General features: G+C 39.9%; 1 protein-coding gene across 1 annotated transcript in view; it reads right to left on the bottom strand.

The window, feature by feature from the left end:
- The window catches only part of BANK1 (B cell scaffold protein with ankyrin repeats 1), a 181410-nt gene that overhangs the window by 98558 nt on the left and 55116 nt on the right, over positions 1–27736 (bottom strand). The window contains exons 3-4 of the mRNA XM_049786529.1: positions 20132–20283; positions 9540–9678 (exon numbers count right to left, since the gene is read on the bottom strand). Coding sequence (XP_049642486.1) covers positions 9540–9678; positions 20132–20283 — 291 coding nt within the window. The remainder of the gene's footprint in view (positions 1–9539; positions 9679–20131; positions 20284–27736) is intronic.

Below are 27736 nucleotides of genomic sequence, written 5' to 3'. Positions count from 1 at the left end.
AACTAAAAATATAAAACTATCTCTCTCTTGAATACAGTGAAAGACTATTGGGAAGGCCCAGGTTGGCCATACTGGGCTGGTACTATTCCCAATTTCCAGAAGGAAAATGAACTATTTGAGGGAGAAACCAGCCTGGTGAATGAACATGAGGTGAGGGACCAGAGACAGATTCACAAAAGGACTATAAATGCTCATTTCAATCAGAAAGTTACTGTGTTTATTTTGTAACAAGAAAAAACAAAAGTTAGCTTTTTTAAATTTATTTTTAGAACACATATTTATTCTTTGTTCATAATGGAGGTATCTTTGAGTTCTCCTGAAAAAAATTGCCATTTAAACATCTGGAATATGATTGGATTAATGAGCTCCAACGCAGGTAAAAAGCACATCCATTGGAGAAGTTTATAATATTTAAAGGTGCTCAAACATTCCATTTTATTTCACAAACTAAATGGCCTATTATAATATTGCTTGGGAAATTTTAAAGGTGAGAGGAATAATAGGCCTAATGAAATCAAGAAAATGAAATTTCCTCATTGCAGATGGCCTCACTGCTCTAGACTAGAAAGCACATGTAGGAAAGTAAGTTCTGTCTCCACAAAGTAAATTTCTGTCCAACAGGAGGAAATGTCAGGAAAACCTATAAGTTGATAGATCTTAGCACCTCTACTGTGGGCACAGAACACACATACAGGGATGTCAGGAGAAATAAACCTGAGCAGATTTCCTAGGGTGGGTCTGAATGAAGACATTGGTCTATTAGGAAACAGACTTGGGGAGTCTGTTAGTCAGGTGTTTTCTCTCCTCAAGAACTGTGGAAGTCCTGGTATAGAGCATTTGTCTGGCTATTTGGTGTAGGAGACCTACATGGTTCAGTTTTCTTTACAATACTCAGAGATCACTGGGCCCAGCTGACCTTAGAGAACAAGGGAGTAGGGCATGGAGACATTGTGGGGATGGGAGGGTGTTCACAGCCTCAGAGGCAGGAGGCTCTTTGAGTTTCTCTCCTGAGAACAAGAATCGAGTGCTCAGGCACCAGCCAGAGCTCCAGGACCAATTCCACAAAAGCTGCTGATGTGATAGGCATTTCTGGAGGAGGCAGAATGCATTCACTTAAGAGTGTGTGTGTGTGTTGACTGTTTTCTCTGCATCTCCTATCCTGTATTTCTTATCTCTAAGCATCTCCTGAGTGAGTGCTTGAAACATAAGTGATTTTACGGAAGAGATGAGATGCAGAGAGATCTGGGCATTCCGCCTGCAGCAAACAGCCCAGCGCTGAACAGGCACAGCTGTTTGCTCTGGGGAGAAAATAGAGACCGGAGAGATAGCACAGTGGTAGGGCATTTGCCTTACATGCAGCTAATCCAGGACGAATGATGGCTTAAATCCTGGCATTACATCTGGTTCCCCAGTGTCTGTCAGGAGCGATTTCTGAGCACAGAGCCAGGAGTAACCCAAGTGGCACCAGGTGTGACTCAAAAACCAAAATAAAAAATAAATTAAAATAAAGAGAGAAAGAAAGAGAAAAAACCAGGAGGTTGGAGTGCTATGTTTGAGCAAAGCAGCAAGTGCAGAAATGAACTTTGGGCTTGATTTCTCTATCATGAGTCACAGCTTCATGATCAGCTATGATGGGTGGCTATAGCCTCAGATACATCTCCGCACCTGGGCAGACAGCATTCTCAAGATCACCAATTTTGCGCTGATGTCATCTATGCATTTCCCAACTACATAAAACCTGGTTCAGGGGCTGGAGTAGTGGCATCACTGGATGTGGCCCAAATACCAAAAACAAAAACAAAAACAAAAGCAAAACAAAACCGGTTCAGCTAAGTCAGGCCTCAAAGTCACCTTGAGCAATTTAGATGGTGCAGACTGTCCTCACAGATGTGGGAATGAGGCTGGGGGCTCATGAAAGACAATAAACACGGATGAGCTGGGCTGGGGCGAGACAGGAGGAGCGTACAAAGAAGAATACTAGGGGATTGATATTCTGTTCCTTTGATCTCTCTTGCTAGTCTAGTCTCTTTTGACTAGACTCTGCTTCAGAGAGATGCTGAGCAGGGAATCTGAGGTTTTTGACTGTGTGTGCAAACACGCTGGGCCATGACGGAAAATCCAGTCTTTTGCTAGAGTAATGAAGAGATTAGAGAAGAGGAGCCTCGAGGAAAAGTGAACAAGCCTATGGGCTCTTCCACAGAGACTTGTCCTGTCCACCCCCAGATGTGCTGCCTGGTGATCAGTGCCTTATAAGAAAACCTCTCACTAATTTTCAGAACATCTAGAAAACACAGAAAAACTGTGTAGATGCACAGAGACTGGCACATCACAAAGAACAAGGGATAGGCCAGGTTATAGGATTCTACTGAGTAATTCTATTGGGGGGAAACTGTATTTCCAAATGCATAGTATGTCTTCATCTTATTTGACTTGAGAATTCCTTTTTTATTTCCTTTTTTTAATTTTTTTAATTTAAACAACTTTATTACATACATGATTGTGTTTGGGTTTCAGTCATGTAAAGAACACCACCCATCACCAGTGCAACATTCCCATCACCAATGTCCCAAATCTCCCTCCTCCCCACCCGACCCCCGCCTGTACTCTAGACAGGCTTTCTATTTCCTTCGTACATTCTCATTATTAGGATAGTTCAAAACTTAGTTATTTCTCTAACTAAACTCACCCCTGTTTGTGGTGAGCTTCATGAGGTGAGCTATAACTTCCAGCTCTTTTTTCTTTTGTGTCTGAAAGTTATTATTGCAAGAATGTCTTTCATTTTTCTTAAGATCCATAGATGAGTGAGAACATTCTGCACCTTTCTCACTCTCTCTGACTTATCTCACTCAGCATAATAGATTCCATGTACATTCATGTAGAGGAAAATTTCATAACCATCTCTCCTGACAGCTGCATAATATTCCATTGTGTATATGTACCACAGTTTCTTTAGCCATTCATCTGTTGAAGGGTATCTTGGCTGTTTCCAGAGTCTTGCTATGGTAAATAGTGCTGCAATGAATATAGGTGTAAGGAAGGGATTTTTGTATTGTATTTTTGTGTTCCTAGGATATATTCCTAGGAGTGGTATAGCTGGGTTGTATGGGATCTCGATTTCCAGTTTTTGGAGGAATCTCCATATTGCTTTCCATAAGGGTTGAACTAGATGGTATTCCCACCAGCAGTGGATAAGAGTTTCTTTCTCTCCATATCCCCGCCAACACTGCTTGTTCTCATACTTTGTGATGTGTGCCAATCTCTGGGGTGTGAGGTGGTACCTCATAGTTATTTTGATTTGTATCTCCCTAATGATTAGTGATGTGGAGCATTTTTTCATGTGTCTTTTGGCCATTTGTATTTCTTCTTTGTCAAAGGGTCTGTCCATTTCTTCTCCCCATTTTTTGATGGGATTAGATGTTTTTTTCTTCTAAATTTCTGTCAGTGCCTTGTATATTTTGGAGATTAGCCCCTTGTCTGATGGGTATTGGGTGAATAGTTTCTCCCATTCAATGGGTGGCTCTTGTATCCTGGGCGCTATTTCTTTTGAGGTGCAGAAGCTTCTCAGTTTAATATATTCCCATCTGTTAATTTCTGCTTTCACTTGCTTGGAGAGTGCAGTTTCCTCCTTGAAGATGCATTTAGTCTCAATGTCCTGGAGTGTTTTACCTGCGTGTTGTTCTATATATCTTATGGTTTAGGGTCTGATATGGAGGTCTTTCATCCATTTGGATTTAACCTTCATACATGATGTTAGCTGGGGGTCTAAGTTCAATTTTTAGCAAGTGGCTAGCTAGTTGTGCCAACACCACTTGTTGAAGAGGCTTTCTTTGCTCCATTTAGGATTTCTTGCTCCTTTATCAAAAATTAGGTGATTGTATGTCTGGGGAACATTTTCTGAGTATTCAAGCCTATTCCACTGATCTGAGGGCCTGTCCTTATTCCAATACCATGCTGTTTTGATAACTATTGCTTTGTAGTACAGTTTAAAGTTGGGGAAAGTAATTCCTCCCATATTCTTTTTCCCAATGATTGCTTTAGCTATTCTAGGGTGTTTATTGTTCTAAATGAATTTCAAAAGTGCCTGATCCACTTCTTTGAAGAATGCCATGGGTATCTTTAGAGGGATCGCATTAAATCTGTACAATGCTTTGGGGAGTGTTGCCATTTTAATGATGTTAATCCTGCCAATCCATGAGCAGGGTATGTGCTTCCATTTCCATGTGTCCTCTCTTATTTATTGCAGCAGAGTTTTATAGTTTTCTTTGTATAGTTCCTTCACATTTTTAGTCAAGTTGATTCCAAGATATTTGAGTTTGTGTGGCACTGTTGTGAATGGGGTTGTTTTCTTAATGTCCATTTCTTCCTTATTACTATTGGTGTATAGAAAGGCCATTGATTTTTGTGTGTTAATTTTGTAGCCTGCCACTCCAATGATTCTTAAGTTGTTTCTGTTGAGCTTATCATAGACTTCTATTTTCATCTGTTCCCATCCTTTGAGTAATTTTTCCATTGTTTGATCATTTGCCTGCCACCTTGCTATATGAGTCTATTGTTTCTAGAAGCTTTTTCCTAGAGATTTAGGGTTTTCAAAGTAGAGTATCTTCTCATCTGCAAACAGCAGGAGCTTGATTTCTTTCTTTCCTATCTGGATTCCCTTGATATGTTTTTATTGACTAATCACTATAGCAAGCACTTCCAGTACTATGTTGAATAGGAGTGGTGAGAGAGGACAGCCTTATCTTGTGCCAGAATTTAGAGGAAAGGCTTTCAGTTTTTCTCCAGTGAGAAAAATATTTGTCTCTGGCTTGTGGTAGATGGCTTTAACTATATTGAGAAAGGTTTCTTCCATTCCCACCTTGCTGAGAGTTTTGATCAAGAATGGGTGTTGGACCTTTTTAAATGCTTTCTCTGCATCTATTGATATGATCATGTGATTCCTATTTTTCTTGTTGTTGATGTTGTGTATGATGTTGATAGATTTACAGATGTTAAACCATCCTTGCATTTCTGGGATGAAACCTACTTGATCATAATGGATGATCTTCTTAATGAGGCATTGAATCCTATTAGCCAGGATTTTGTTGAGGATCTTTGCATCTGTATTCATCAGTGATATTGGTCTGTAATTTTCTTTTTTTGGTAGCATCTCTGTCTGGATTAGGTATCAAGGATATGTTGGCTTCATAAAAGCTATTTGGAAGTGTTCCTGTTTTTTTGATTTTATGAAAGAATCTTGCCAGGATTGGTAGAAGTTCCTCTTGAAAGGTTTAAAAGAATTCGTTAGTAAATCCATCTGGGCATGGACTTTTGTTTTTGGGGAGACATTTGATTACTGTCTTAATTTCCTCAATAGTGAAGGGTGTGTTTATATATGCTACATCCTCTTCATTCAACCGTGGAAGATTATAAGAGTCCAAAAATTTATCCATTTATTCCAGGTTTTCATTTTTAGTGGCAAACTTCTGCTTTCGTTGATCTTTTGTATTGTTTTTCGGGTATCCCCTTCATTGATTTCTGCTCTCAGCTTTGTTATTTCCTTATGTCTCCCTATTTTTGGGTCCTTTTGTTGAGTACTTTCTAATTCTATGAGCTGTGTCATTAACTTATTCAGGTATACACCTTCTTCTTTCCTGATGTGTGCTTGCAAAGCTATAATTTTTCCTCTCAGTATCACTTTTGCTGTGTCCTATAAGTTCTGATAGTTTGTGTCTCCATTGTCATTTGTTTCTAGGAAGGTTTTGATTTCCTCTTTGATTTCATCTCGGACCCACTGGTTATTCAGTATTAGGTTAAGTTCCAGGTATCAAAGTTTTTCTTCTGTGTCCCTTTGTAGTTCACATATAATTTCAGGGCCTTGTGGTCAGCAAAGTTAGCCTGCAAAATTTCTATCCTCTGTATATTATGGAGGTATGTTTTATGTGCTAGCATGTAGTCTATCCTGGAGAATGTTCATGTACATTAGAGAAGAATGTGTATCCAGACTTCTGGGGGTGGAGTGTCCTGTATATAACTACTAGGCCTCTTTCTTCCATTTCCCTTTTCAGGTCTAGTATATTCTTGTTGGGTTTCAGTCTGGTTGACTTGTCAAGTGTTGAAATGCTGTGTTGAGGTCTCCCACAATTATTGTTTTATTATTGATATTATTTTTCAGATTTGTCAACAATTTTATTAGATATTTTGCTGGCCCCTCATTCAGTGCATATATGTTTAGGAGAGTGATTTCTTCCTGCTGTACATATAAAATGTCCATCTTTGTCCCTTAAAACTTTCATAAGTATAAAGTTTGTATCATCTGATATTAGTATGGCCACTCCTGCTTTTTTTTGGGTGTTGTTTGCTTGGATGATTTTCCTCCAGCCTTTTATTTTGAGTCTATGTTTGTTCTGACTATTCAGGTGTGTTTCTTGTAGGCAGCAGAAGGTTGGATTGAGTTTTTTGATCCATTAAGCCACTCTGTGTCTCTTAACTGGTGCATTTAGTCCATTGACATTGAGAGAAAGAATTGTCCTGGGAGTTAGTGCCATCTTTATATCGAAGTTTGGTGTGTTTGTTGGTCAGTCTTGTCTTAAAGTAGGCCGTTCAGTTTTTCTTTTCAGAATGGTTTTGAGTCTGTAAAGTTTCTGAGCTGTTGTTTGTCTGTGAAACCATGTATTGTTCCTTCAAACCTGAAAGTGATTTTTGCTGGGTGCAGTATTCTGGGCGAAGCATTTATTTCATTGAGTTTTGTCATTATGTCCCACCACTGCCTTCTGTCCTTGAGTGTCTCCAGTGACAGGTCTGCAGTAAATCTCAAGGATTTCCCTTGAAAGTAATTTCTCTTTTCGATCTTGCTGCTTTCAGATTTCCACCTCTATCTGTGGGATTTGTTATTGTGAGTAGGATGTGTGTTGGGGTGTTTTTTCTGGGGTCTCTTTTAGTTGGTACTCTTCAGGAATGCAGGATTTGATTGCATGTGTTCATTAGCTCTGGTAGTTTCTCTTTAATGATGTTCTTGACTGTTGATTCTTCCTGGAGATTTTCTTCCTGGGTGTCTGGGACTCCAATGATTCTTAAGTTGTTTCTGTTGAGCTTATCATAGATTTCTATTTTCATCTGTTCCCATTCTTTGAATAATTTTTCCATTGTTTGATCATTTGCTTTAAGGCTTTTTTCCAATTTCTTCTGCTGTATGGAATTGTTATTCATCTCATCTTCCAGTGTACTAATTATATCCTCAGCTGCTGTTAACCCATGGGAAAGCTCAACTGTGTTTTTATTCAATTCATCTACTGAGTTTTTCTTGTCTGTTATTTGGCCTGAAATTTTAGTTTGGAGTTTCCTGATTTCTATTTTCATATTCTCTTGATTCTTATTAGTGTTCTCTTCTATACTTTCTTTGAGTTCTTTGAATATCTTCCGTATTGCAACTCTAAACTTCTTATCTGAGAGACTGACTAGTTGGTTGGTCATGTTCAAGTCATCAGAGTTGCCATCATCATTCTCTATATTGGTGCTGGCCTGCGTTGTTTTCCCATTGTCACATTTGTATTGTGGGTTTTTCTATGTGTTGTGGTTGTATTCATTGGCTAAATGATGTGCACAGCCGGGAAGTGAAGCGGAGCGGCAGTGCTCTCTGGTTCCACCCTTTCTGGGCTTGTAAATTCACCTCCAGGGAAGGCTCCAGGGAAGTCAAGTTGTCCACAGATGAGCCACACACAGGATGAAATCAGGCTGAAAATGGAACACAGCTCAGAAGATAGGCAGATAGGGGTGCTGGCATCTGAGTTCCAGAAGAGTTCAGTGGCTTTCCTTTTCTGGGTGTGTAAGCTCACCTCCAGGTAAGGCTCCAGGGAAGGTGAGCCGTCTGCAGATGAGCCACTCAGAGGATGAAATTAGCCCGAAAATGGAGCACAGCTTAGAAGACAGGCAGATCGGGGTGCTGGCATCTGAGTTCCAGCAGAGTTCAGCTGCTTCCCCTTTCTGGGCATGTAAGCTCACCTCCAGGGAAGCCCTTTTTTCTTATTAAATACTTTTTTTCAATAAGTCTTTCACAGTTGTATTTCAGGTATATAGTGACAGTGAATTAGGGCCGTTCCCATCACCAGTGTTGATCTCCCTCTACCATTTTCCTAGCATGCATCCCATCCCTTAGTCCCCTAGACTACTAGTGTAATAGGTTCATTTTATGGTTAGCTTGTTATAGTTTGGGTCTCCTGATTCTATTGTCATTGACTACGTTATTTAGATCTGATCTTTATTTTTTTTTAAACTCAATACTCCTGAGACCACTTAGTCTCTAGGTCCCATCCACTTTTTTCTTTTCTTAATTTGTAGAAAGATATAAAAATGTATGGCAGAACAAAATGATTCAAGTTCTAAGGTTCTATGTAAAAGGTGAGAACCTCTATCTAGAAGATATAAATAAAACTAAAAATAAGAAACAAAAATAAATGTGGCGAGGTGTGGCAAGATTTTTTTCATAAGTGCAGTAAATGTTAGGGAAATTAGAAAGGAAATTTTCTTGGCCTAAAAGATATAGGGTGTCTCCACTCCAGAAACATACTGTCTGTCATAAGACTCCAGGCTCCAGACTCCAGGCATGTTGATGTCTAATCCCAAAGTCTTTCCTATGGTCCCAGGAAAAGTTCTGCTCAGTTGTGGTTGTCATAGTCAGTATTCTATAATCAGAGTTCTTGATTTTTGCAACAGCTCTAAGGATGAGCGTCTTCTAATTTCATCTCACAGTTAGGTGTTGAGGTAGGGCAACCTGCCCTTAGATCAAGTTGTTGTTTCCTCAACATGGTATCATATGAACCTACCCTGGAACAAGTTGGTGCCAGAGTGGTATTGGGGCTTCCTGGGGGGGGTATTTGATTCTTGGTGCTGGTGCAGGAAACTGTGCCAGTTCTAATGTTGGGATCTTGGGTTTGGGGTGGATAGTCAATGTCCAGTTGATTGAGGCCTAAGTCATGACTTGAAAATTCCCGATGAAGTTCTTATGTGCACCACTTCATAACTTCATTGTGACATTATAAATTTTAAAACTACATTTATATCATAACATTCAGAAGTCACTTAAATTTTCACTTCAGTCTAATTATTATGGCGAGTGGGATTTTTATATCTTGGGTAATGTATCATACTGAACAAAAAAAATGATAAGAGGAAGGTGAGCTCCATAAATAAATGAGGCGGACTGCTATAGTGAGGGCACCAGTGGATGGAATGGTGAGAAGGATTTAAATTTTGCAGATCAACCACAAATACCCATGAGCTTGACAAACAAAAGAGAAGAAAAAAAAGTAAAGAAACATTTCCAAGTGAAATTCCAATAATCTCGTGTTCAGTGCTGCCCATCCATCTCCTCTGCTCTGTAACCCACCACAGCGAGCACAGCTGACTTTATGTGGCCACTGACACCTGGGACTTGGGAGGTGTGAGAAGCTGCACGTGCATTGGAAAGCAGGGACAGGACTGGGCATTGCGGGAACGAGTATGTCCTGTGAATTTACTGAGCCACTCATGGCTTTAGTCACTGCAGCCGCACAGGCAGTTCTTACCTAAGGCCTTGGTCCGCCAAACTGTCTTACTCCAAGGGGCTGGGCATATTCGGATGCAGGTGGTAGCTGACCTGAATTCAACCTCCACTGTACTGTGCATGTCCTCATCTCTCAAGATAATAAATATTTCACCAGGATTCTAGAAAATAGAAAAATATATAGATATTTAAAAATATGTGTATGGATCAAAGAAGCTACCACCAGCCTGGCACCTCTTTCATTGCATGATTTATCATTCACATCCACGTAGTCAGCTGCACTTAGCCATGAACCTCTTGGAATGATTTGCATTGACATCATCTTGTCTCTCTCACAGTGTTTAATTTTTATGGTGGATGAGGTGCCATTGCTCGCCTCTTCCTGTAGGGGGTTTATGTCTGTGGGTAGAGGGTTCAGCCACAGGTTTCCAGGGAATTACCAGCTCAAGCTAGCTAGACCCACTTCTGCAATTCAGTTTGTTCTTTTACAGAACAGTTTTCAAGTTTGGTCAGAACTAGGAGATCCACAAAAGTACAAGAGGAAAAATGAACAGTTGCATGATGCATGCATCATGTCACATAAATCCATGTCACAAAGTATGAAGGATTAGAATGAAGCAGGAGCACACATCTGCAAGAAAATGAGCTCAGATCCCACACAGAGGTGGCATCTAACAGTGAAGAGGGGGATAGGATTAAGGACAAATTCCTGAACACAGTACTGAGAACTCGACAGTTACATGTAAGGAAATGAAGCCAGATCACCAACCCCATGCAGACATTGATGGGTTTAAGACATGGGTGCAGACCTGAAACCAGAAAATACATAACAGAAAATAGGAGTGGTACACCAGGACCTCAACTACAGGGGCCTCAGTTCTAGTGGAAGAGGAGCCAAAGCAAGATACAAGAGGACCACATGATCCAAAGAGCACCTAGAGAGCCAAGACAACTGCCCTCAAGAGAGATATCCTGGCCCTCAGAAGAAGGCCAATGCTCATCAGGGTTTACTATCCAGAATATGTAAAGAGTCCACACCAGTCAATAACAAAAAATGAGAAAAGAATTGAATCAGAGTTGCAAAGACTCAATAATATAGTCAGAAATATCTGGGCTAAGGCATGACTACTCTGGGGATTTCCCACAAGATTCCGGAGTTCCCAAACCCTGGTCCCTAGGATTCCCTCCACCCTAATGTCCCCATTCCAGACCCTAAGAGGTCATCACAACACACTTCACACATCCAGGAGGTCAGACTTCTCCTTATTTCCCACCCTGTATTGTTATTTATGGGTCCTGAAGGTGAGGTGGCCGAGCCCCTTCCCACCTGCACTCTGACACCAGTCTACCCTTCACTGAAGTCACTTCTCAAGAGTCAAGGTGAGCAGACTGATGTCCGAGTGCAAAGCAGCAGCTCCAAAGGCAATGGGATAGACTGCTTGAGTCAGGCATGGCTGGCAGGACAGACAAGTATAGATGGGGGACACCTAATTTTTTTTTGTTTTCTTTTTTTTAAATAATAATTTTTGTTTTCTTTTTTTAAATAATATTTTTAATTTAAACATCTTGGTTACCAACATGATTGTGGTTGGGGTTCAGTCATATAAGAAGACACCCGCCATCACCAGTGCAACATTCCCACCACCAATGTCCCAAATATCCCTCCTCCCCACCCTGCCCCCACCTGTACTTAGACAGGCTTTCTATTTCCCTCATATATTCTCATTGTTAGGATAGTTCGCAATGTAGTTATTTCTTTAACTAAACTCATCACTCTCTGTGGTGATGTTCATGAAGTGGGCTGTAACTTCCAGCCCTCCTCTTTTTTGTCTCTGAAAATTATTGCAAGAATGTCTTCCATTTTTCTTAAAACCCATAGATGAGTGAGACAGTCTGCGTCTTTCTCTCTCTCTGACATATTTCACTCAGCATAATAGATTCCATGTATGTCCATGTATAGGAAAATTTCATGACTTCATCTCTCTTGATGGCTGCATAATATTCCATTGTGTATATGTAACACAGTTTCTTTAGCCATTCATCTGTTGAAGGGCATCTTGGTTGTTTCTAGAGTCTTGCTATGGTAAATAGTGCTGGATTGAATATAGGTGTAAGGAAGGGATTTTTGAATTGTATTTTTGTGTTCCTAGGGTATATTCCTAGGAGTGGTATAGCAGGATCGTATGGGAGCTCAATTTCTAGATTTTGGAGGAATCTCCATATCGCTTTCCATAAAGGTTGAACTAGATGGCATTCCCACCACAGTGGATAAGAGTTCCTTTCTCTCCGCATCCCCGCCAACACTGCTTATCCTCATTCTTTGTGATGTGTGCCAATCTCTGGGGTGTGAGGTGGTACCTCATAGTTGTTTTGATTTGCATCTTTCTGATGATTAGTGATGAGGAGTATTTTTTCTTGTGTCTTTTGGCCATTTGTATTTCTTCTTTATCAAAGTGGACGCCTCATTTTTAGCGACTGGGCTTTGGTTCACAGTCTGGATGCTTTTGGAATAGGCAGAGAACTAGTGGCTTCTACAGTATCAATGAGACCAGGGGATGAGAGCCGAGTTCGCTAAGGATAGGCCCAGAGTAAGATGGGACTCGAGACCCTGGGGGCTTGTTCTTGGCATCAAGCAGGTTGCATGCCTTCCATGTTCTTTCCAGCTCTCCAAGTTGAGCAGTGGCCAATGGAGACACCTGTGGCTGATTTCCTGTCCTGACTCCATGGCAGTGGCTACACCGCAGAGCTCATGGTTCTTCTGTCTAGTCTTCTCCAGACAGGGATGTCAGCAGACAGGCCAGATCACAGTCAGGGTCTATGTGCAAGGGCAGAGCCAGTGAGATGGGGGTCCCAGTTTCCACATTCGTCCCCCCAATGCAGGGAAAGAAAAAGTTTATTCAAGAATATGCTCTGTTCCCACACTCAGCTGTGAAGATGATTTGACCCAAAACATTATGAATATCCAAGGTCACCAATCCACTCACAAGCCTTTGGCACTTGCACTGTCACTTTATCATCTAAATTTGCTCAAGAGATCCATGGGTGAACTGACTGCTTCTAAAGCTGTGCTTCAGAATAGCTGTGAGAGAAGAAAATAAAAATAAAGGACTGTAGGTTGAGCACTGGGATGAAAGTAAGTGTCAAGGGAGCAAGAGAGGCTGAGAGGTGGTGGGAGAGTCTAGTGGGTGAGGGAGGCACAGGCTGTGGTTGGGGCTGCCCACACAGATGCCTGCCTGGTGTGGAAACTGGGCAGGAAAACCTGGTAGGGAGAAGTTGCGGAGGGAGCAGAGCGGAGACCACTCATTTACTTGCACATATAAACACACTCATAACACTTAAATACACTCACACAGACACTCTCAAATGCATACCCTCACACAAACACACACACTAACACACAAAGATGCATAAATATACACTCACTAATTCATGCTCAAAGCACACACATACTCATGCCTACACTCATATGCCCAAGCCTATATACATTCACACATTTCATATAGTCACAAAATACAACATTTACACACAGATACTCATGCACACATTCACGGATACAAGTATATATATATATATATATATATATATATATATATATATATATATATATATACTCACACCACACAAACGTACACTCAGGCATATATTCACATACTTGAGGACAAACTCACACTCAAATATACACACACTCATATATCAAGACACACACAAACTCACAGTTATTCACTCTAATACATCATCACACACTAGTAGGCACACTAACACACATACTCACACAAACACAGACAGACACTAACATACTAATAACATACTAGTCACATATTCATAACACTAATACATTACACTCACATACACTCATACACAGACATCACACTCAACGGCACACATGTGACACACACACTGACAAATCCAAACACACTAACACATTCACATTACCACACTCAGAGTCATTCTCTCTTCTAGGCGCAAAAGGCGCATAAGTACCAAGCAGTAGGAAATAGGTCCAGTGTCCCAGATGGGGGATGCTTGAGAAGCCCCTGAACAAGACAAAAGCACTTCAGCATCATGAGAAAAACCAAGAGGGACATCTTGGAGCAGTCAGCCCAGGCTTAGTCGAAGCCCTTTCTCTCAGCTCTGACTCAGGACACAGTGCTCATATCCAGACTGACTGCTCATCCTTTGTCCCTCAGAAAGAGCACAGGACACATCTCCACTGGTGATGCAGGTATGAACAAACCTATTTTGGGTGGGGTCTGGCAAAGAGATTTAGGTCCAGGAGTACCCAGCAGGCCAGTGTTGGGCTGAGGGGCATTATCTCCTGGCCACAAAGCCACCCCTCATTGAGCACTGGAAGCCATGGGGTCATGGGCTCTCATGGAGGTGGTGGGCAGGTTGGCTGCTGGGCAGAGACTGTGAGCAGGCAGGTCTGCTGGACACTTAAACCTCTGTGCCCACTGGGTATGAAGGAGGTACAATTCTGCCATTTCAGGTCCCACCAGCCTGTTCAGAAGCAGGATAGCCTGTTTCTGGACCCAGAACTGAGGCAAAGGCAGCCTTTGCAGATGAACAGTAGAGTTGGACAGTGTCCTGGCAAAGCCAAGCCATAGAGGCTCTTCTTAGCATGATTGGCAGCTGTGGCTTGGACTTGGCAGTGCTCAACCAAGGCTTTAGCATGCAGGATTCTGACTGGGAACAGGGACTGGCTGCTCTACTGTTCAGTGCCTGTGGGTCTGGTACTAAAGGAACCAGGAAGGGTACTATAACCTCTGGGTTTTTGAATGTGAGGACACCCCAGTGGAATTGAATTAAATGGGTCCACTATGAAAGGTTGGAAATAATTACATCCAGGCTACCAAAATGCCCTGGCTGCTGCTACGTAGGAAAGAACCAGAACAACCACCCCTTGGTCCCTGATATCTCTGGCCAAGAGCAAGTGAATCCAGGTTTGCATATGATATCTCAACTCTAATAAAGGAAAAGCTTTGCATGAAAACTGTGCGGGTTTTAAAGCAACCTTTTTGACTAGTTGCGTAATTCCTGGGGAGCTATTTTTGCCTTTCTCCACCTTCATTCTGCCAAAGGCTTTTCCACTTGTGCTTTCTTAGCATCTCTCCTATTTCCTCTTCCCTACCACAGTTTCTGATGGACAAACTCCTGTCACAAAGGCAGAGCTGGCAGGTGGGTCAAGAAACACAAGCTTGCCTTCTCATACTCATAAGAAAAACTTGGCTTCAAGTAAACAGGCTCCTTGTGGAAGGTTAGGTAAACAATTGTACAGACTCACAGTGGGTGAATAGAGAGGCAGAGACATATGCCTTTTTTAACAACCAGAGAGTATTGAATAAAAAGCATTCAAGCTAAAAGTCATCAGAGAGAAGATAGGACAGCAGATTGGTTAAGGGATCAGTAGATCAAGAGGAATGAACTCTCTTCAATAACATTGAATCAAAAGAAGGGGCAGTGGAGTTTATAAAGCATAAGTGAGTAGATATGAGGCAGTACAGTGAGATCACAACAGTATGGAAAGACTTTAACAGAGAGAAAATCCATAAGGAATCAAAAGCCCTAAATTATAGCATACAATTCAAAAATGTGAAAGATTATAAGTGGTTACTGTAACAACTTGAGCTGAAAGATCTAGAAGAGATGGATGAATTCTTAGAATCACAAAAATTCCCAAGATTGAATCAGAAGGGAGCAACAAACTTATACAAACCAATTATGAGTAATGGATTTAAGAGAGTAATTAAAAAGCACCCCAAGAACAAAGGCCCAAAACTTTCCAAGAAGACTTACTATAGATACTTTGCAAACTTTTTCTTCCTGTATTATAAATCTTTTTAAAAAATAACTTTTATTGTGACCAAAGTGAATTATGAATCTTTCAGAGTAATATTTAAGGTAGTGACAATGAATCAGGGCCATTCCACCACCAGTGTTGTCCTCCCTTCACACTAGTTCCCAGCAAGCATCCTATATCTCCCTCATTGGCCCCCCAGATTGCTAATGTAACTGTTCCCCTCTGTGTACAGCTTATTGTAGATTGGATATTGATTCTGTTTTTTGTTGACTTTGGGTTTAGTGTTTGAGTCTGATCATTTTTATTTCCACTCAATGTTCATATGACTGTTTGGTCCTGGTACCCTCTATTTATTCTTTCTTCAATTCATGAGGCAGAACAAGTTATGTGGTTCTGTTAGAGAAAAACAAAGAAAAAAACTGGAGGATTCCATCTAGATGTTATAAGTATTAGTTTAGAAGAAGAAAGGTTGGGTGCCAGGGAGATAGCATGGAGGTAAGGTGTTTGCCTTGCATGCAGAAGGACGGTGGTTCGAATCCTATATGGTTCCCTGAGCCTGTCAGGAGCGATTTCTGAGCGTAGAGCCAGAAGTAACCCCTGAGTGCTGCCAGGTGTGACCCCAACCCCCCCCCAATAAAAAACAAAAGAAGAAAGGTTTAAAAAAGAAGAAAAAAACCCCAGCAACTACAAAATAAGCACCCAGCTACTAAAAACAGCCACCATCATATAATAACCATGGGAACAAAAGAAAATAAAAAATAATAAAAAAGAAAAAAAGAAGAGAAGAACAGTGAAAAATAAATAAAAGAAGAAAAAGAACCAAAAAAAAGGAAGGAAGGAGGGCTAGTGTGGCAAGGTTTTGTGCTGTGTGTGTGTGTGTTTGTGTGTGTGCGCACGCGCATAGGAAGTAAATATTGTGGAAATTAGAAAGGTATTTCCTTAGCCTAAGAGATACAGGGTTTCTCCACCCTTGAAGCATACTGCCATGGGAACAACTACAGGCTCCATACATGCTCATTTTTATACCCCAATGCCTTTTTATTGTTCCAGGAAACTTTCCTTTTAGTTGTTGATGATAAAATTAGGCCTCTGTAGCTAGAGATCTTGGTATTTGCACAGGTCATAGGACAAAGGTTAGGATAGAATTTTTCTTTATGGTTCTAGAAGTTCTGTTTCATCACTGTTGTTGTAATCAGTCTTCTGTAATTAGTGGTCTTGGTTTTTGCTCAGATCCTAGGACAAAACCTAGGATGGAGTCTTTAATTATGGTCCCAGAAGTTCTGCTCAGTCACAGTTGTCAAAGTCAGACCTCTGAAATTAGAGATCTTGATTATTGTACAAATCCTAGGCTGAAGCCTAGCCTAGGATCTTTCTTATTGGTCCCATGATAAGTTCTGCCCAATCATGATTGTCAAAGTCAGTCTTTAGTAGTTAGTTATCTTGGTTTTTGCACAGAGCAAAGGACAGCATGTCTTCTGATTTCATCTTACTGTTCGGTGATGAGATAGGGCAACCCACTCTTAGATCAAGTTGTTGCCATTTCCTTATTGTCAGGATGTCATATCAAAATTGGTACAAGTTGGTGCCAGAGCAGTATTAGGAATATCCCAGGGAGGAGTTTGGTGCTGTTGCAGGGAACTGTGTCAGTTCTATGCCTGGGATCTGGGGTTCTGGGTTGGACAGTGACTGTCTGATCACATAGAGTTTAAGTTAAGTCCACATGACACATGTTCAGTGTGGGAGGTGTTCCTGTATTATAAAATGTATGGGTTCTTATCCTTAATAGATAAGAACTTGTCTCTGTGCATAAAAGTTCCCCTTTTTTTAGAGTGCCTATGCAAAAGGGAATGGTGTCATATTATATTGCTGGTGCATTTTGGGGGTAAGAATGACAGGCTACCCAATCTCTGTGCCCTGGTTTTGACCTCAGCTTTTATCCCAGGCAAGACTTTTTCTTCTAGGTTTTCGTACCTAGCAGAACCAAAACAGGTGAAGTCAAATATATATATATATATATTTAAATAAAGTAATCAAAGAAAATAAATGATGGAGGAAGCTACCTTTACATTTGGAGGTATATTATAGTGGTATTAAACATACAGAGGAAATATAGGCATCCCCATTAAGTCTTTTGATACTATAAAAACTCTTACAAAATATTCAAAAAGTAGAAGTTCTTCCTGACAGCTTTCATGAAGCTAAAAGTACCCTACAGTAATATTCCAGTAATATTCAGTAATATTCCAGTAATATTCAGTAATATTTCAGACTAGTGGATCATGAAGATGTGGTACATATATACAATGGAATGCTACATAGCTGTAAGCAATGATGCAATCATGAAATTTGCAGCAACATGGATGGAACTGGAAGATATTATGTTAAATGAAGTAAGCCAGAAGAAGAAGGATAAATACAGAATAATATTACTTATATGTGGTATTTAGAATAACTACATGAGGTAATGCAATAGTATATAATGGGAGTTGTCTCGAACATCCTTGGCCCCAAAATATAGTGAAGAAAAGGAAAGAAACTGAGGAGAAACACAAATATGAAAGGATGGGGACTAGGGGCCAAGTGGTTTCAGGTACATTGGTAGTGTTAAAAAAGAAAAAAACTAAATGTCTAAGCCAAAATCAACAACAATGGAATCAAGAGACCCAAAATTTAACAATCTAAATTTAAAATGGGCCTGTTATATTGGCAGGTTGGGGGCCAAAGATGGGATGCACTTGGGAAACATTGGTGGAAGGAGGTTGACACTGGTGGTGGGATTGGCCCTGATTCATTGTATGCCTGAAACCCAACTATAAAGGACTTTGTAAATATCAATGATTTTAATCGAATAAAATTAAAAAAGGAAATTACAGACCATTATTACTGATGAACATTGATGTTCATCAACCAAACCAGATCCTCAACCAAATCTTAGCAAATTGGATCCAAATTGAGTATCATGAAGATCATGCACAAAGTGAAATTTATCCTAGAGATAAAAGGATAGTTGAACATATGCGAATCAATGAGTAAAGGATATGGTATGAATTAAGAGAAAACTAAAAATTCTATGATCATGTTAATTGATGCAGAAGAAGTTATTGATAAGATTCAATATCTATTTATGAATGGACACACAACATAATAGGGATAGAAGCATCATATCTAAACATTTACACAAACAAACAGCATAATACTCAACAGCAAAATTACTGAATGCCTCTGTATATTAGGCACAAAGCAAAGGTGTCCATTTTCTCTGAAATTATCAAGTTTTCACTACAGTAGTTAGAGAAGAGAGGAGGAGGAAGAATAGGAGGAGAAGGAAGTGGAGGAGGAGGAGAAAGAAAAGGAAGATCAAAGGAGCCAAATAGAAAACAAAATTAAATGTTCACTATTTTCAAACATGACATATCCTCGAATCCACTAAACAACTCTTAGAAACAATAAAACATTAAATCAAAGTAGCAATTTATATTTCACAAAGACAACAAAATAAACACACAAAATTTGTTGCACTTCTACATGAAAATGACAAATGAGAAGAGAAAGAAATTTAAAAATTCATTTAAAAATTGTACCACAAAGAGTGATGAGTTTAGTTAGAAAAATAACTACATTTTGAACTGTCCTAATATTGAGAATGTATGAGGGAAATGTAGAGCCTGTTTAGGGTACAGGCGGGAGTTGGGTGGGGAGGAGGGAGATTTGGGACTTGGGTGATGGGAATGTTGCACTGGTGATGGGTGGTGTTCCTTTTATGACTGAAACCCAAACACAATCATGTATGTAATCAAGGTGTTTAAATAAAAAAAATTGTAACTAAAAATACATAAAACATCTACAGATCAATTTAACAAAGAATATGAAAGCCTAATATGTAAAAATGTATTAAGTAATTGCTGAAAGTAATAGAGGACAGCAGGAAAGTGGAAATATTCCAGGTTCATGGATGGCAAGAATTAGAAAATAGGAAGGACCCTCCTACTTAGAGCATTGGGCAGATTTTGTGTAGTTCCCATCAAAATCCCAATGATGGGGCTAGAGACATAGTACATCCTTGCTCACAGCCAACCTAGGTTCTATATACTTGGCACTGTATATGATCCCTGCAGTTTACCAGGAGTGTTCCTGAACACAGAGCCAGGAGTAAAACTTGTGCACAACTGGGCACGGTCCCCTAACAAAACAAATCTCAATAATATTCTTTGTGGACTTAGAACAAACTTTGCTAACTTTGTATAAAATCATAAAAGTCCTTGTTTATAAGAAAAAGGAAGTTGGGAGATACTGAATTTACGGGTTTTATGTTATCCTATTAAGTGACATAAATCAAAACTGTGTGGCATTGGGTACATAATATATTCTCAGACTAAAGGAACAAAAACAAGAGCTCAGAGGTAAAGCCTCTGCTTCATGAAAAGTGAGCACAACAGGGAGAGAGAGCATTTGCCTTGCAGGTGGCTGGCATGGGTTCAATTCCTGGCATCCCATATAGTGCCCTGATCACCACCAGAAATAAATTTTGAGTGTAGATTGTGGTACCCAAACTAAAACATAAATGAATAAAGTGACTTCTACAAATGCTTTTGTGAAAAAGGTAGACATGTACAAAAAGTGTAACTGAGATCTTATCTGACACAAATGGACACAATTTATTTTTATTTTTCTCATACTAAAAATACTTATTAGATGCCCACCAATCACCAGACTGTTCTTTAGACACAGCCATAAGCAAATAAAATGCAAATGCATGTGTGCCCTGGGCCACCTGACCCTCACAGCAATGCTGTGGACAGAAGTGGGTGGACACTGACCTCGCACAGAACCTCACTGGGCAGCACCAGGGCTGAGCAGGGCCCGCTGCACACTTTCGACAATGCTTCCGTTCCTTTGCTCTCTCTCCTGCCTCCAGAGCATTCCTGCGGTGGCTCTGTCGGAACATAGACTTCAAAGTGGTCCTTGTAACCTAGAGAAAATGTCAGACATAAGGGTGAGTTTCCAATAGTAAATAATATCATTTCCTTCATTGCCATTAAGACTGTTTAATGGTTTAACAAAAGGGACAACCAAGTATGTCTAATACAGCTGAAACAGAAGCCAGGAAGACAGGACAGAGACAATTTGGGTTCCATCCACGGAACCCCAGAGGATTTCCTCAACCTCGTCAGAAGTGATTCCTGAGTCCAGAGATAGGAGTAACCCCTGAACACTGCTGAGTCTGGGCCTAAAAATATAATTGATTTATGCCAATATTTTATTTTTGCATAGTTTATACAATTTTATATTTAATATAATTTACACATATAGAGAATATGTATTGATATACATCTGAAATAATGGCACTGATGCTGATTTTTAATCATCTTCCTAGAGAAACCATTTTTAGTCTTTGTGACTGAACAATATATTAACTGTAGAATAACATTTTCCTACTCATTAAATATTTTCTCCAAAATCCAGCTGTGACTTAATATTTATTTCTATGAAATTAGTAAAACTTAAAAACAAGAAACCAGCTTTTATGACTAGAGTGTCCTTTATTTTAAATCAGGGCAATTTACTAAGTAGTATTGAAAACAATGAAATAAATATGCCATAGGAACTTCTCATCTCAAAAAGGGGAACATTTGATTTGTTTTTAGAGTCTGACATGCTTTATTGTATTTAATAACATAACATTAGTGATTCAAAATATACAAATTTATTTTCCTTTTTTGAAATTAACATTACATATAAAACGACTTTTTAAATAATAATAGTTTATTTATTTAAGCACCACGGTTACAAAAATGTTCATAGTTAGATTTCAGTCATTGAATTAACACCACCCTTTACCAGTGGAGCTTTTCCTGCACCAATGTTTCCCATTTTCCTCCACTCCCAACTCTGCACATTTTCAGGACAGGCATTCTATTTCTCTCTCACACAGTCATTCTTATGGTAGTTTTTAGTACAGTTATTTCTCTAACTGCGTTCACCACTCTTTGTGGTAAGCTTCATATTATGGGCTGGTCCTTCTGGCCCTCATCTATATTGTCTCTGGGTATTAATACTTTTATTTTCTTAAATCCCAGATGAGTGAGACTGTTTATTCTGTGTCTATCTCTCTCCTTCTGAGTCATTTCACTCAGCATGACAGTCTCGATGTCCATCCAGGTATAGGCAAATTTCATGACTTCATTTTTCCTAACAGCTGTGTAGTATTCCATTGTGTAGATGTACCACGGTTTCTTTAGACACTCATCTGTTGTCAGGCATCTGGATTGTTTCCAGATTCTGGCTATTGTAAATAGTGATGCAATGAACATAGGAGTGTAGAGTGCATTTTTGTATTGTGTTTTTGAGTTCCTACGGTATATCCCTAGGAGTGGTATTGTGGGATCATATGGAAGCTCAATGTCCAGTTTTTTTTTTTTTTTTTTTTAGGAATCTCCATCTTATTTTCCAGAAAGGTTGGACTAGATGACATTCCCACCAGCAATGAGAATTCTTTTCTCACTGCATTATGCCAGCACTGGTTGTTCTAATGTTGCCATTCTCTGTGGTATGGCATGTTACCTATTGTTGTTTTGATTTGCATCTCCCTAATTATTAATGATGTGGAACTTTTTTTCACATACCTCTTGACCTTCTGTATTCTTCTTTAATGAAATGTCTGTTCATTTATTCTACCCTTTTTTTTGGTAGGGTTATATAATTTTTCTTTTTAATTTCTGTCAGTATCTTATATATCTTAGATATTAGCCCCTTACATGATAGGTATTGGGTGAATAGTTTTCCCCATTTTGTGGGTAACCTTTGTAACTAGTTGCTATTTCCTTTGAGGTGCAGAAGCTTCTCAGTATAATATAGTCCTATTTGTTTACCTTTGCTTCCACTTGTTTGGACAGTGGTGTTTCCTCCTTGAAGATGCCTTTCATTTCAATGCCATTGGAGTACTTGGCCTACAAACACTCCATTCCTTATAGTTTCATGTCTGATATCAAGGGCTTTAATCCATTTGGATTTACCCTCTGAGCCTGGTGTTAGATGAAGGCCTGAGTTTGCTTTTTTTTTTTTTTGCATGTGGCTGACCAGTTGTCCCAACACCACTTGTTGAAGAGGCTTTCCTTGCTTTATTTTGTGTTTCTTGCTCTTTTATCAAAGATTAATTGATTGTATTCTGGTGAACATTATCTCTGAATACTCAAGACTATTCCATTGTTCTATATTTATTCCAAAATCAAGCTGTTTTAATCACTAGTGCTTGGAGTATAATTTAAAATTGGGTAAAATTATGTCTCACATCTTTCCCCCCAAGGATTGTTTTAGCTATTTGTGGGTGTTTATTGTTCCAAATAAATTTCAAGTGTGTTTGATCTACTTCTTTGAAGAATGTCATGGTTTATTTAAAAGAATTGCATTAAATCTATATAATACTTTGGGGGAGTTTTACTATTTTAATGATGTTTATTCTTCCAATACATGAACAGAGTATATGTTTCCATTTTCTTGTGTCCTCTTTAATTTCTTGGAGCAGTATTTTGTAGTTTTCTTTGTATAGGTTCTTCACCTCTTAAGTTGACTCCAAGGTATTTAAATTTTTGTGGTGCTGTTGTGAAGGGAATTGTTATTTAATGTCTATTTCTTCTCTATCATTATTTGTGTATAAAAAGGCCATTAATTTTTGCATGTTAATTTTGTAGCCTGCCACGTTGCTATGCGAATCTATTGTTTCTTAAAGCTTTTTGATAAAGTCTTTAGGACTTTTCTAAATATAGTATCATGTCATCTGAAAACTGTGAGAGCATGACTTCTTCCTTTCTATCTGTATGACTTTGATAACTTTTTCTTACCTAATTGCTCTGGCAAATACTATGTTGAATAGGAGTGGTAAGAAGGGACACCGTTGTCTTGTGCATATTTTAGAGAAAAGGCTTCCAATTTTTCTCAATTGAGTATAATATTTGCCTGGGGCTTGTGGGAAATGGCCTTGATTATATTGAGAAAAGTTCCTTTCATTCCCATCTTATTTAGAGTTTTTATCATGAAAGGGTATTGGACCATATCAAATGCATTTTCTGCATCTATTGATATGATCCTGTGGTATTTATTTTTCTTTTTTGTGTTGAACTACATTAATTGACTTGTGTATGTTAAACCATCTTTGCAGCTCTAGAATGAATACAACTTGGTCATGGTGTATGACCTTCTTGATGAGCCGTTGGATCCTATTTGCTAGCATTTTGTTGAGGGTCTTAGCATCTGTGTTCATTAGGGATATGGGTCTGTAGTTCATTTTTTGTAGCATCCTGTCTGCTTTTGATATCAGGATGTTATTCACTTCATAAAAATTATTTGGGAGTATTTATGTTTTTTTCAATTTTTTTGAAGAGCCTAAAAAAGATTGGCAGTAGGTTAAGTTTTCTTGAAAGTTTTAAAAGAATGTATTAGTAAATCCATCTGAGCCTGGGCCTTTTGGGGGATGGGGTAAGATTTTTTTTATTTAATTAACTTTATTACATACATGATTGTATTTGGGTTTCAATCATGTAGAGAACACCACCCATCATCAATGTCCCAAATCTCCCTCCTCTCCAGCCAACCCCAGCCTATACTCTAGACAGGCTTTCTATTTCCCTTGTACATTCTCATTATTAGGATAGTTCAAAACATAGTTATTTCTCTAACTAAACTCACCCCTGTAAAAGTTCAGAATAAAGCAAAGACTAGAGTGGCACAGAATCTGACTGCAAATTTTTTACTGTCCCTTCCAAGGAAGGGTGCCATAGTTTACCAACTCTGTACCTCCACTGAACATTGACATGCATCAATGTCCACTCACTGTTTCTCCACTGCAGCATGCACCAACTCCCATGACAAGGCAGCAGCACACAGGGCATGAGAAGGTCCTGGGCTACAGACAATGGTTTTACCTTGAGTTACCTAACATGGCATTTTATAGTCAAAGTAAACACTTTCTGTAGCATATAGACTTGACATGCAGGTGTATCAAGAATGGGCTCAATATCCCCCCTCATTCTCTAGTGGTTCCTGGTCTGTGCTCATTTTCCTCTCTGAGGTGCAGAGGGCACCACGACTCAGCTGCCTGGCTCTCTAAAATATGCCCTGGGACTTCCCATGGGACTCAGATATTCCTTAGGTAATGCCAGAAAATAAGGAATGAAGGGTCACCATAAGCATTATTGTTCACACGGAATCATTCACTTTTGTTTCTCCTCCCTCACTGCTTTGAATAGTTCTGTGTCATTAAGATGATCATTACCCTTAGTGTATGCTTTTTACATGTGGTTTTATTATTTGGAACTATTTGTCCCAATGTAGGATCTTTCATTAAAGGACAGTATCAATTCTGATGAAAATTTAGTTTTCTCTGAATCAGTTAATGCATCATTCTTGAGCCTCAGGCAGAATTGAACACCTCGACTCTTCATTTAAGATTTGGAAAAACCTTAAAAAAAACCACATTTATAATCCCCACACTTTTCAATACTCCAACCCAATACTTGCCACAGTGTTTTGCCATTTCTTCTGACAAAGACTATGGTTTTCATTTAAAAATAATTCTGTGCTTGTATTTGGAGAATTCTCTCTCTGCTTTTAAACAGCTTCCATTTTACATGGTAAGACTTTGTCTTTGGAGTAAAATTTTCCAGAATGCTAGTAATGACTTACTTCCTCCAGGAATCAGCATTCTGAGTGACATTACCTTCTGCTTTTATTAAAAATATTTTCTGTATTCATATTTTTAAAATAATGAACATATGTTATTTTTATAACAGGGAAACTAGGTTAAAAGTTCTTCATTGGTTTGCTTAGGATTTTTAGTCTTATATCTGCTACCAAGCTATATTCAAGTGTATCGAAACCATATTGTATCTTTCTAAAGGATAAAGGGAGAAATATAAGGCCACTTTCTCCCAAGTTCTAACCAGCTGTTAAAGAGGAAGGAGCCACTGCACTCAGATACAACGACTCTTTCTAGTAGCTTCCCAAACCACAAGTGAGTGGTGAAGAACAGGCCTGGTGGTCAGGCGTGACCTCAGATGGTCATTGCTGTGTCACCCTCAGATACCCAGCCCTCCTGCAGAGTGGGCACAAGAGGACAGGAGCAAATGGGACTCATCACACTACTCAGCCTTCCTTATATAAAGGATTCAGCTTCACCATTTCACAACTAACCTCAAGAGACACCAAACCAGTTCTATAGCTCTCTGCGACACTTCTAAATTCCCCAGTCCTATTGTCTGGTTGGGACACAGCAGTTAGATGGGAAAGAGCCCAGAAGGCTATTCTTTTCAGTAAAAAAACAAAACAAAACAAAACAAAACAAAACAAAAAACCAAGAACACAGAAACTCAATTAGCAGCAAACAGCTTAGAAATTCCCCTAGACAAGGACTGTCATGACCCCATTGTGAGATAAAACAATTTCCACAAATTTTCTTTTCTTTTACTGTACTATTAATTCCACTTATCATTTTGTTGCGACAATGAATATAAAATAAATTATTTTGTGCCTGCCAAGGGGGAAGAAAGTCTTGGGAATGTGTCTGGGGGAAACTGGGACAGTTGTGAGGACATAATGGAGCCACAGGGAAGTTCATGCCTTGGCAGCGGTCATGGCCCTAATGGCCGAAGAGTTCTGGATAATAGTACTGGGAGGCTGCCTGGAAAATTGCCACGAGGGAGCAGGAGCCAAGGCCTAAACCATGAACCTTTCATCTCATAGTGTGCAGGCCTAATAAGCTCCCGCAACAACTCTTGGGTGGAGTTTTGTTCCTCAAGATCCATAACAGTGATTTCTACCTTCCCTCTTCCTAATGCCTTTTTCTTTTCTTTTTTCCTTCTTTTTTTGGGGGGCACACCCAGCAGTGCTAGGGGGTTACTCCTGGCTTTGTACTCAGAAATCACACCTGGCTCAGGGAACCAAATAGGATGCTGGGAATTGATCCCTCATCTATCCTGTGTCAGCTGCATGCAAGGCAGATCCTCTATGCTGTGCTAACACTCTGACCCCCTAATGCCTTTCTAATGGCATTAGAAACCAAAATGAAAACAGGATCGAAAACAATAAGTTGTCAACAGAGAACATTCTTCAGTTAGAGGCCAAACACACAGGGAAAACTGAGGCAGTTCGTGGAGAACTAGATGAATGGTGCCCAACATTCCTGGGCCAATACAGACATCGGTGGGGATCTCCTTCACAATCTATCATTTTAATGGAGATTCTGAAGTTATAATGAACTAGTAATTTTCTAGAGGATGCAAGCAGACATTCAACCCCTGAACCTAAACTCTGACAGCTAATAATTTTTCAAATTTAATAAATTCCCAAAGTATGAAAGCAGTTCTCCTGGCCTTTGTCCTTAACGTTCCAAGTGATTGTGATGCAGTGACTGTTCGACTCCACGAATTTCAGTTTAAGTGAGCAGACAATTACTGTAGGTGTTTTAAATCATGCTGCTCATTTAAAAATATATTTTCCAGAATAGATCTAAACTATTGGTTGGCATTAAAAGGCTAGGGTGGAGGCCAGGGCTGCACTGGGTGCACTGAGGAGGGGGCAGGAGGGAAGTGAGGGGAGTTTGCAGTGACGAGGGAACACTTGGATACATGAAAGCCCTAGAAAGGAGCCCTGATCTTAGCAAGTCAGCAACGAGGACCCCTGAAGCTTAGATACTTCTGAGACATTGTCTAGGATGTCTAGGATGGGCAGAGGAACACACAGTCCCAGTGCATGGATGACAAAGGGAGGCCCAAGCCTGAGGCAATTGTGTTCCTGCAGGTAGCATGGGTGCTGGTGGACACATGAAGGCTATCGCCAGGCCTCAGTGTTGACCATCCTCTTCTTGGTGCTGTAGGGCTGTGTCCATTTGCAGAGCTGCTGTTTGTGCCATGAGCACAGTCAAGCATGGCTGAATGCCCTTCTGCACATCCTACAGGGTCTATGAGCCCTTCATCTCATGCTCAAGGGCTATTGTCTGAGAGCTGGGTGCTGGGATCTGGGCTCTCTGCAGGCAAGGTTGGCCAGAAAGATGCCTGTCCTGGAGCATGAATGAGAAAGGTAGAATTGACCCTGGAAACCATCCTAGCCCCTTCTATAGGTGATGCCTTGAGTAACTCTTCCTGACCAGTGACCCCAAGCCCAGACATGGCCCACTGGCACCACTGACCTTAGATGCTAAGATGCTCTGCCTATAGGAAGGAGCCCTGCATTTGCTTTGCTGATGAAACTTCCCAAGTGGGACGTGCCTGTTTACATGGAGACAAGCAGCCTGTTCTGGGCTGTCTCAGGGGTGCATTCGAGAGGGGTCAGACAGAAGCAAGAAAATCTGTCTTTTGGGCCAAAACCTAGTACTTTGGAAAACATCCACACATAAGCTTGAGAACTCTCTGATATTCTTGAGCATTAGCTCA

Source organism: Suncus etruscus, chromosome 14 (genome assembly GCF_024139225.1).
Source record: "Suncus etruscus isolate mSunEtr1 chromosome 14, mSunEtr1.pri.cur, whole genome shotgun sequence".
Classification (NCBI taxonomy): Eukaryota; Metazoa; Chordata; class Mammalia; order Eulipotyphla; family Soricidae; genus Suncus; species Suncus etruscus.
Note: the sequence above shows the minus strand (reverse complement) of the source record. Positions and strands in the feature narration are given on the sequence as shown.